Source organism: Nicotiana tomentosiformis, chromosome 10 (assembly GCF_000390325.3).
Source record: "Nicotiana tomentosiformis chromosome 10, ASM39032v3, whole genome shotgun sequence".
Classification (NCBI taxonomy): domain Eukaryota; kingdom Viridiplantae; phylum Streptophyta; class Magnoliopsida; order Solanales; family Solanaceae; genus Nicotiana; species Nicotiana tomentosiformis.
The window spans coordinates 67,570,492-67,582,216 of NC_090821.1; the positions used below are offsets into that span (position 1 = coordinate 67,570,492).

The 11,725-nt window shown below is 32.2% G+C and overlaps 2 protein-coding genes across 3 annotated transcripts; both read left to right on the forward strand.

The window, feature by feature from the left end:
- The first annotated feature begins 1,700 nt into the window (after window positions 1–1,700).
- LOC104103762 (uncharacterized) lies at window positions 1,701–5,901 on the forward strand. Its single transcript, XM_070187461.1, has 3 exons — window positions 1,701–1,802; window positions 4,826–4,987; window positions 5,089–5,901. The coding sequence occupies exon 3, from the start codon at window positions 5,212–5,214 to the stop codon at window positions 5,809–5,811; it is 600 nt and encodes a 199-aa protein (XP_070043562.1). The 5' UTR covers window positions 1,701–1,802; window positions 4,826–4,987; window positions 5,089–5,211; the 3' UTR covers window positions 5,812–5,901.
- LOC117278598 (uncharacterized) lies at window positions 2,361–4,606 on the forward strand. Of its 2 annotated transcripts, XR_011411595.1 has the most exons (3): window positions 2,362–3,422; window positions 3,519–3,775; window positions 4,523–4,606. XR_011411595.1 is itself a non-coding variant. In XM_033658078.2 (2 exons), exons 1-2 carry the CDS (start codon window positions 3,222–3,224, stop codon window positions 3,870–3,872), a joined length of 555 nt encoding a protein of 184 aa, XP_033513969.1. In that variant the 5' UTR covers window positions 2,361–3,221; the 3' UTR covers window positions 3,873–4,287. The 2 variants fall into 2 exon arrangements, 1 of the variants encoding a protein (XP_033513969.1); XM_033658078.2 differs by lacking the exon at window positions 4,523–4,606 and having other exon boundaries at window positions 2,361–3,422; window positions 3,519–4,287.
- Window positions 5,902–11,725: the final 5,824 nt, after the last annotated feature.

Below are 11,725 nucleotides of genomic sequence, written 5' to 3' on the forward strand. Positions count from 1 at the left end.
AATTCCATCTTACAAGGTTAGACAAGAGACTTACCTTGTCTCAATTGTCCACTTCCCGATCAAAATGTCATGTAAAAATCCCAATTCGGTGCCGAAAAATCCGAAACTATAGAAATATTATATAAAATAATTAATACATACTCAATAATTAGAAATTAGACTATTAAATTAATTACCCAACCTAAAACGGTAAATTTTTTAAAATTCACCTCGGGCCCACGTGCCCGGATTCCGGAAATATTCGGAGGAAATCGTAACCCATAATCTCAAGAACTCAACTATACAATCTCCATCCAATTCCATAACCATTTTCGTGGTTAAAATCTCATTTTTATAAAAATCTAGGTTTTTCATCCAAACCCTTGATTTTCAAAATTTACAGGTTATAATCTACCCATAATCTATGTATTTAACTCAAAGTGTGCACAATTAACTTACCTTCAAGTTGCTAGTTTAAATCCCCGCTCAAAAAACTCCAAAATGGTCCAAGAATGGAAAAAATGGGCTCAAAAATGGCTGAGCCCCGATTTTAACCCATTTTGCCAAGTAGTGGTTTCGCATTTGCGGCTCCACATCTGCGAAAAAGGCGTCGCAGATGCGACTTCCCCCTAAGTCGGCCTTGTCCGCTTCTGTGACTTGTACATCGCATCTGCGATGCGTTTATGCGGCTTGTACTTGGGCATATGCGCTCCTTGTGCTTCTGCGGTGTCCTCCACGCACCTGCGGCTGGCCAAGCGCAGGTGCGGTTGCAACAGAAGTTGGAAGCTTCAGTTGCTGCTCCAAAGTCCAAAATCGATTCGAGCCTCGTCCGGTTAACACCCGAGGCCTCGGGGGCCCGCCCGAACATACCAACAAGTTTGAAATCATAAAACGGACTCGCTCGAATCCTCGGAACGTGTAAAACAATATCAAAACTAATAATCATACCCCAAACCAAATTGATTTAACTTAGAAATTTCAAATTCTTTAAACTTACTCCGGACGCGCCGAAATATACTTATACTACTCATAATGATACCAAATTTTGCGTGCAAGTCTTAAATCACCATACAGAACTATTCCCAGGCTCAGAATTCCAAACGGACTTCAATTACTCCAAAACCTACTCCAAACCAAATTTAAAGAACCTTAAACCTTTAAATAGTTGATTTTCACTATTAAGCACTGAAACGGTCCCGCATTGTCCAAAACCCGATTCAAACATACGCCCAAGTCCAAAATCATCATACGAACCTATTGGAACCATAAAATCTCAATTCCGAGGTCGTTTTCTCAAAATGTTGACCGAAGTCAAACTTGGCCTTTAAAAGTCAAATTAAGGAACCAAGTATTCCGATTCCAACCCGAACACTTTCAAATCCCGAACGAACCGTCCCCGCAAGTCATAAATTAGTAAAACAACATACATGAAGTTTTATTTAGGAAACCGGGGTCCTAAAAGTCAAAATGACAGGTTGGGTCATTACAAGTTAGCCAAAAACAATTCAGCTGATCACTAACCTCTATCTAAGGTTTATAATTTATCATAATATACATTCTTAGAGCCTGTTTGGATGGGCTTAATTAAGCACTTTTTAACTTTTAGTAGTGTTTGGCAACCACCTTACTTTGACCAAAGATATTACATTCTTATCCCTTATAATTTTTCTTAATTTCGAAATTACCCCTCAGTAAAAAAAAAAACCTAAAACACACGATATCTTTCTTTTCTCTCTTCTTGTTGCAGACTCTGCGTTCTTCTTCCTCTTCTTGTTGCAGACTCTCCCCAACTTCAGCTCCAATTTGAAAGCCTCTTCAGTCCAGTAAGTTTAATCTTCCTGTTGAATTTCAATTCCTAGTGTGTTTTCAAAGTTTTGGATTAATTGCAATGGCAAACCCCCTTTTTATTTGGCTTTTCCTTGGGTTTTGACATGAATCTGTGACTAATTATTTGGCTTTTTCTTGGATTAATTTCAACTCTGTCAGCCAAAAAAGTTTCAATCAATGAAATTTTGGGTACAATGAATATAGTGTTCAGTCACCCAAAAACTTTTGTTGATAAAAAGTAGTATTATAGTGGTTGTTTTCTTTTCTTTCTCGTATAAATGTAGTATAAAAATCGGCTCTGCGTCGTATTAGCCGTCTTATTGCTAGTAAAGTGCTGAGTATCTCAAACAACACAATTTTTTCAAAAGTTGTTTCTTGACTTTTATTTGCTTTTTTATTTTCATGAGTTGCATATGTGTGGTCATTGATTGTACTGTTTCAGCCTTGTGTTTCTGTAGAGTAGCAGCCAGATTTTGTGGAATCATCTGCATGATCCATCACATTTTGTTTAAGAAGTTGTAATAGAAATTATAATTAAAAAGGAGACAAAGATGAAGAGATACAACTGTTACATAGCCACGCAATATCTATTTAGTCGATGTTAGGTATATATATATATATATATATAAGCTAAATATTATCGAAAGAAAATAAAGAATTAGCTTACAAGCTAAGCATTTAGTGAGCAAAAGAAATATGTTCAGCCATTAGAAAAGGTATTTAAAAAAAATGAGGAAAACCAACCAGCATGCTCTGACTCTTTTGTAGCATTGGAGATGCACCTACCTGTAGGAAGAAATTAATTTTTGTGAGGCAGGTATATCAATATGTGTGTACATATATATATATATATATATATCAACTGCATTGCAATTCAAAAAGCTAGTTGTGGTTGGTTATATGAAATTATGAATCCTCTGAATCTATTAGACTACTTTTATGTTGGCCATCAACTTACCATAACTGACCTCCTTTATTTGGGCCTAGGAGTGGCTGTGCTTTGCAAACTAACATAAATATGTGTGGTCATTGATTGTAGTTTTCAGCCTTGTGTTTCTGTACGGAGGTTTCAATTTAAAATAAGCTTTAAAACTTCATAATATATGTCACTTAGAGTAGCAAAATAATCTGTATTTCACCAAATGTATTTGTTTCAATTGTTGCCTTCTTTAGTTCATCACGGAGCCTCAAAGCAAACACCTAAAGGCATTCTTTCTATCAAACACAAGGCTCTTTTAGGCTCTCTTTATGCAACTTCAGTCTTAGCTTCTTCGTTGTCCTACTTTCTTCAGATTATTTACATTCAATTATGCCGGATAATGCTAAGTGGGACGATGATACACATATTATATTTCTTGATTTGTGTGAGCAAGAGGTTAGAAAAGAAAATATACCAAACACTTACTTAAATAAATATGGGTGGAAAAGTATTGTTGACGAGTTCCGTAAGAAGACGGGAAAAGACTATGATAAGAAAAATAAAAAATCATTGGGAGTACATGAAAGGCGAATGGACACTTTTTAAGCAGTTGATGAGAGGGGAGACATGTTTAGGATGTGATGCCATGAAAAATACGATTACGGCAGATGATGATTGGTGGGAGCGAAAAATTAAGGTAAATCTCTCACATTATTATATGTGTAATTCTTATTTTTTTCATTGTTAAGTTTATCAGTTTGATTAAAGTAGTTTTGATTTTCTCTTTTTACAGGAGAATACAAAATATAAGAAATTTAGGAACAAAGATCTTTCGCTCATATGGTTTCGCTACGATGCATTGTTTGCTGATGTTGTTGCCACAGGAGAAAGAGCACGTGCAACAAATCAAGAACAATCATCTGGCATTGGACTTAATCTTGATGAAGAAGGAATAAATGTTATTGATGATTGTGACAAAGAACACTTTATTCATCTTAATGATGAAATGAGTGATGCAAGTGATGATCTACAAAATATAAATTCTGTTATGTTTCCAGAGCCATCACTAAAAAGACAAAAATCAACTGATGGTGTTAGCACCAGTAGTCAAGTACGAAAGAGTAAGAAAAAACAGCTGCAACATTAATAAAAGAGGATATACACTCTCTCATAGAGTTTATGTCAAGCAAAAGCACTGCTACATCTCCTGCAGTTGATGAGACATCCATCGAGAAGTGTATTGGCATGTTGGAATAAATTTCTGATATTCTAACTGGGAGTGAAATTTACAGTTTTACTATGAATATGTTCCGCAAGAAAAATAACCGACAGATAGTTTTGGGTCGCAAGTCTTGGTTGGAGTTTAACTATCAGTTATACCTCAAGAAAAATGGATAATGTATCGTTGTGGTTGGGTATTTCTAGTATTCCATGTTCTAATATTGTGATTGTATGTGTAAACGTTATTATGATTTTATGTGTAAACTTTATATATTGCTTCTTGTTTAGACGTTCTGATTGTATCATTAAACTTTTATTGAATTAAAACTTCTGTTTGTTGAGCTTCTATTGTTAAGCTTCGGTTAAGCTTACTATTGTTAAGCTTCTCATTACTTTATGTTTGTAAAGTTTTAGTTAAGGTTATGTTTAGAAAGCTTCAGTTAACTTTATGTTTTTATTTTCAGTAAAATGGAGAGTTTGAACTCTAGTGATATAGTAGATCCTTATCCAAGTTATTCGTCAGATGATGAATATGAAAAAGCATTGGAGGAAATACAGAGGGAGCAAGAGGAGAAGGAATGGAAGGCTTTATGTCAAATAGCAGGTAAATTGATTTTGATGTATTATGAAAAATGCCTATGCAAGGAACCTTGCCGTACATTTAGTCGCTCTGGAAATGTATTTATTCAAGAGATATTAAGAGGAAACGAGGCCCGTTGTTATGAAATTTTTTGATTGAGGAAGTCGGTGTTTGTTGATCTATCGAATGACCTAACTGAAAAGTATGGGTTTAAACCCACACTTGGAATGTCTATACACGAGATGTTAGGCATGTTCTTGATGACTTGTGCACATGGAGCTGGAAATCGATAGATACAGGAAATCTTTCAACATTCGGGAGAAACAATTCATAGACACTTTTATAGTGTTTTAAAGGCCATTTGTGAGCTTGCAAGAGATATAATTAGACCACATCAAAATTATAATGATGGTGCAGGAGCTCACAAGCCATGTAATGGTCGATATCTCCCTTTCTTTAGAGTAAGAAATATTTTTACATGATTCTTTTTTATTAAACTTATAACTTAACTTTTATAAGTATTACTAACTTAAGTTAAATTTATACTTGTAAATGTGTGTAGGATTGTATTGGAGCACTTGATGGCACACATGTTAAAGCAAGATTACCGCAAGGTCAAGAGATACCATATATTGGACGTAAAGGATATCCGACTCAAAATATTCTTGTTATCGTAGATTTTAATATGTGTTTTACATTTGCATGGGTTGGGTGGGAAGGAGCAGCTCACGATAGTCGTATATTTGGTGAGGCCATTTGTAGACCAGAACTCAACTTTTCACGTCGAATTGGAAATAAGTATTATCTAGTTGATGCAGGATATTCGCATATGAATGGATATATGGCTCCATACAAACGAGATAATGTGAGATATCACCTAGCACAATTCCGTCGCGGTGCAACAAGACAATTGCGAGAACCAAGAGGGCAAATTGAAAAATTTAACTATTTGCATTCTTCTTGTAGAAATATTGTAGAGCGCACATTTGGGGTTTGGAAAGCAACATGGTCTATTTTGCGAGACATGTCTTTCTATCACATTGACACTCAAAGAGATATCGTACTTGCTACTATGGCTATTCATAACTATATTAGAAAGAAATGCAATATGGATGATGCATTCCGAACAGCTGAGAATGAGAGATATGTTCCATCTGTTGATCCTGATGTTAGTACATCTTTGAGAGCTAATAAAAATATAAATGCGGAAAATATGGAAGAGCAAAGTGATCTTGTTTGGATGGGTCTTCGCGATTTGATTGCCAATGAAATTTGGGAAGCTTGATACTTGTAGTTGTATGAATCTTTTAAAACACTAATATTTATTATTTTACATTCCAATTGAGAAATGTTATTTTGTTTCGTTCTCTTGAAATATGTATATAATTAAGTGGTTGAAATTAGAACGATTGAAATTAAAGAATAGTAATACTTGATTTATTGAAATTAAAGAGTAGTAGGACTTGATTTCAACATAGATATTCAATTCGAACTATAATAACACTAAGTTAAGATCTAAAGTTAAATCACTGTCATGTGTGATTTGTGTCATCCAGCTCAACTGTTGAGGGTTCATAAATCAGTGTTATGAAAATTTGATGCAATGATTTTATATTCTGAATCTTTATTAGTTAGAGAAATAAATTATTTTTATTTCCTCTTTTGTACAAACTAAAAATGAGCGTTCAAGAACTATATTTGTAAAAACTATCTTAAGTAATCATTTAAATTGAAATTAAATTAAAATATAAATTATTTTTTATTTGCATTAATTATATAAATAAAATATATTGTAGTAATCAGCTCCTTTATAATGTTAATAATTTTAAGGATATTTCTGTCTTTTTAACAAAAAGAAGTTCTTACCCGCACTTGTTTACCAAACACTTTAATAACGTTTTTTAAGATTCAGCACTTTTATCCAAACAGGTAACTGCTTATTTATAAAACAAGTTTCAGTACTTAAAAGCTACTTTTTCCAGTTAATCCAAACGGGCTCTTAATCTAAGAAAAAAAGGATATTACAAATCTAAAGAAGATAAAATTTTAAAGTGAGATAAATAATTTATCCACTATATTTATGTTAAGTTGCTAAATGGGAGGGTACAAAAAAAATGGACATGTAAATAAGAAAAGGAGAAAAGGTACACGGTATTACTGTTCAAATTATAATATCATTACCATTTGAACTTTTATGATTATTTTCAATGTCAAATAAACATTTCAAAGTACAACTGCTCAACTGGATTTAATTCTAGCACTTAATGAAAAAGGTCTATAAAAAGAAATAATAGAATTGATACTCCTTTAGAAATATTTGTTTCTACATTTCCAAATCCATTTCTAATGACATATTTCTTCTTATGTTAAAGGAAGACATCACATCTTATTTAATACTATTAAGTAATGAATTGTCAATGAAGAAAAATGCAAACTTTATGGTTATGCACAAGTTGATGAGGTTTAATAAATTTGGGACCTTTTTTTTCTTAAATTTAACACGCTAAGAAATTACTAAAATGTGTTGTCTAAGAATTTTGTGCTACAAATAAGACTACTTATTATTATGCTGAAAAAGATTTATTGTAAATTTTAAATTAGAATGTGAGAAAAAATAACACACAAACACAAAGAAAAAGCAAATTGATGAAATATTGGTAACCTTTTTACTCCTTTTTCCTTGATGTTTAATTCCAATAAATTAAGTTTAAAATTATATGGTTAATTCAGAAATGCAATAATTTTTATTGATTAAAGATGCATATGAAGTTTTTATTTTAAAATATATTATTTAAATTGACATGAATAGTCTTACAAAATAGTCGAAGTAATACAACCCTCTTCTACAACAACAACAACAACAACAACAACAACAACAACAACAACAGAAAGGCTGTTTCCAATAGACCATCGGCATCCTTCCCTCCAAGAACTCCCCACCTTCCTCTTGGGGTGACTTGAACTCACAACCTCTTGGTTGGAAGTAGAGGGTGCTTACCATCAGAGCAACTTATCTTGTAATCCTCTTCTAGTCTCTCTCTCTCTCTCTCTCTCTCTCTTATATATATATATATATATATATATATATATATATATATATATATAAAGTAGGAAAAATAAGTGGTGACATGGCCAAACTGGTCCTTAGTCTCTTTGTTCCCTCATAAATCCACGTGCCTTTCTTTGGAAAACGTAAGAGTCCACTCAATTCTTTGTTTCCTGACACATACATTGATATTTAATTTATCCACCTTGAAATATGAATCCTAAATTGGATAGATTTATTTTTGAATAATTTTGTGACCGTTTCGTTTCATACGAATTTCTATAGGAAATATAGTAGTAATAAATTGATCATTAAATTATTATATATGTAGTAGGATATTTTGTTTATGCTAATAAAATGTTTGCATATATTAGATCAACTAATCAAATCAGATTTTAGATTACAATTATTTATTTAAAATATTTCAAAAGGTTGAGAAAAATTAATCATTAACAGTCAAAACAGATTAGTGCAGCATCACAATCTTAACGCACAATTTTTTAACATTATTATTAAGGGGCCGTTTGATTTTAAAAAAAAAACAGCAATACACTTAGTGTAATCTTACAAGTAGGATCTGTGGAGAGTATTATGTACGCAAACCTTATACTTATCTTGAGTAAGTAAAGATGTTGTTTCCGATAAACCATCGGCTCAAAAAAATAAAATCATAATAGTTTAAAAGGAAATACAATAACGAAGAATTTAGTTTAATGGACTAGGAGAAATACAAATATTGCATAAACTAATCAATGTTTAATCAGAGATATTAGGAAGAAAAAAATTAAGCATAAATATTGCATTATTTAACCTATTTCCAACAATATCATAACTGACATTTGTGAAGTTCATAGATCTTACCAGCATAAGGTCTGGTACAAGTTAAGTGACGATCAATTAAAATAAAATGAATTGAAAAAAATTAAAATAAAATAAACCCAACACATAGGCATATTATAAAAATTGATCGAGCCATAAGAAAATCATGCATTGAGCACTAAAGGAGAATGACTTAAATAAATTTAATATTTCCGGAAAAAATATTTCGGCATAACATAAGAAACATTAGAATTCTATGTTTGAAAAAGAAAGAGGAATCTTCGTAAACCACTATTGTTTAGTGACTATTAACTTTCTATAGTTATCATATATATAATTACTTCCTATAACTATTATTTAGTTGTTACAATAGTATATTCATATGTATTTGCGTTGTTGTATTTATGAATACAACAACAAAAAGCGCCTAAAATCAAGGTAGTTCAGTTGTACGCGCATGTATTCACATGTATTCATGAATACAACATTAAAAAGCGCCTAAAAACAGGGTGGTCCAGTTGTACGTGCATGTATTCACATGTATTCGCGTTGTTGTATTCATGAATACATCAGTAAAAAGTGCCTAAAATCAGGACAGTCCAGCCGTATGGGCATGTATTCACGTGTATTCGCGCCATGTATTCATGAATACAACAACAAAAAACGCCTAAAATCAGGGCAGACCAAATGTACACGCATGTATTCGCGCCATGTATTCATGAATACAGTAACGACAATCCCTTAAAATAGGTATGTCCAGCTGTCAAATAGAGAGGAAAAACATAAATAGCTTATTTCATGCCTCAATGGTAGTATATACCATAAAATACTTATTTTGCTATAAAATATAAAAGGTAGCTGTAGAAAATAATATTTTAAAATAATTTTGGCTTACAATAAATAGGGTGTATACCTTTATTATAGGAGGTAAAATTTCCAAAAAGAAATAGTCTTCTTCCGTGATTTGGACTTTTAAGCATGTTGGTTCATTGATGTTCAACAATATGTCAACTTTAATAATTACTCCCTCCGATCCATAATAAGTAACTTTTTGGCATTTAACACACCCCTTAAAAAAATATTAACTCCCGAAAGAAACTGATATTTTGACTAAATTACCCTTAATTAAAATTTGCACATTGTTAATTTGATATATAAGGAGTAAATAAGGGAATATTTTGAAAAAATAAAGCTAATTACTTGTCGATTATGTAAAAGAATATTTAGTACTTGAATGATGACCAAAAAACTATAATAAAAATAAATTATGTAACAAAACCATTTAATAAGTACCGATAAGAATAAGAGATTCATGGTTAAATTTCAGAAAATTTGATATTTGAGCCACCCATTAATAAGTAATAAATACAAAAAAAAGAGTAATAAATACTTAAAGTTAAAAATGGACAAATAACTTGCAGAAGAAAAAATTAACAATACGTAAAACTTGTAGGCCAACTATACTAAATTATTGGGCTCGTGCGCCTGCTTTCCAAGGGGGAAGTGCACGGTTAGCCTGTAATAAGATATGTATTTATTTTTAAGTTATTGTTTAAAATGTCTTTAGAGACTCCTTTAATAAAGTTTTATTTGTTTGGACGAAAATACCCTTCTGCTATAATTCGCTGAAATCTACGCGGATATATTGCAGAGAACTTCGCTCAAATTAAGGACCAAGTATCCTTAATTTTTGAACTTCCAACTCTAAGTTCATGACCAAGTATCCTTAACTTATGAGCTTGTTACGGTAAGTTCATGACTAGCTGTCCTTAATTTATGAGTTTGTAAGTCTAAGTTTAGGACTACATGTCCTTAACTTTTGAACTTGTAACTCTAAGTTCAGGACTACATGTCCTTAATTTTTAAACTTGGAACTCGAAGTTCAAGACTACCTAACCTTAATTTCTGTGCTTGTAAGTCTAAGTTAAGGACTACCTGTCCTTAATTTTTTTGTTTGTAACTCTAAGTTAAGGACCAAGTGTCCTTAATTTTTGAACTTCCAACTCTAAGTTCAGGACCAAGTGTCCTTAAGTTATGAGCTTATTACTGTAAGTTTAGGACTAGCTGTCCTTAATTTATGAGTTTGTAAGTCTAAGTTAAGGACTACCTGTCCTTAGTTTTTGAGCTTGTAACTCTAAGTTTAGGACTACATGTCTTTAACATTTGAACTTGTAACTCGAAGTTCAGGACTACATGCCCTTATTTTTTGAACTTGAAACTCTAAGTTCAAGACTACCTGTGAATACAGTATAAATATTTAATATTTTTTGTATGTTTACAGAGTTGGATTTATTTTGCAGGATTTGTTGAACATGTTCTTCAGAGATGTATACAAGCCAATTCCAAACAAGTACAACTTGGTATTAGCTATGTTGTGGCGTCACCCAGAGAATGTGGAACTTGAGAAGGTGAAAGTTGTTCACTACTCTGCGGTGAGGTCAAAGCCACGGAGGTACAGTGGCAAGAAAGAGAACATGGAAAGAAAAGAGATAAAAGAAAGGGTAACATCATCTTTTCATATTAATTTTAATAAATTAGTGACTAGTTTTGTCCAGCATTAAAAATAATGAATAAAAAATAAATATCACTTTAAAAAATAGTTACCCCATTTATTTCTACTCATCTAAGGGTATTTAAATCATTTGTCATACAATTGGACAATAAAGAATCTTATTGTAGCCGCTTCAACAATAGTTTTGTGTTTGGACTATTTTACCCTTCTGCTTTGGACTGAGTTACGCCAGTTTTTTTCCTTACCTGTCGTCAGGCTTTTGCTTGGCGTCAAAAGCTAATCTACCATCTAAATGCCAAGTGGCACGTCCTTAATTGGATGAGCTTTCCAATTTTTTAATTGTGTTTTTTTCGTACACTGTCTCTGATTCCTAATTATCAAGGAAAAAAAAAAAACTTTGGAAAATGTGCCCTTACACCATCATGAGCAAAGGAGTCCGGAACCAAAATATGATTTTTTGGACTCAAACGACGAAACTAGGTAAAAAAATTACTTACTATAATTTTATATATAGCGTGATTATTTATCGTATTATACGTTAACGACAACTTTGTCTGTTAAAATATAGCGCATATAATATATGTATTATATTTAATATTTATGTTATAATATATTGACTGCATACGACATCAATGACATGCATTATCCATCCTTCCCTTCTCTCCTTATTTTTCTTTCTCTCTTGCATTATATAGAAGTAGTATTTGTTTCACTTAAAGCAAAATTTGTCTTTTTGTTCACCAATTCCGTAGAAAAAATGCAACGCCGTTCACCTGATTTCTGGTAATGATTAGTTTTTGGGATCTGAATTGATAATATTGG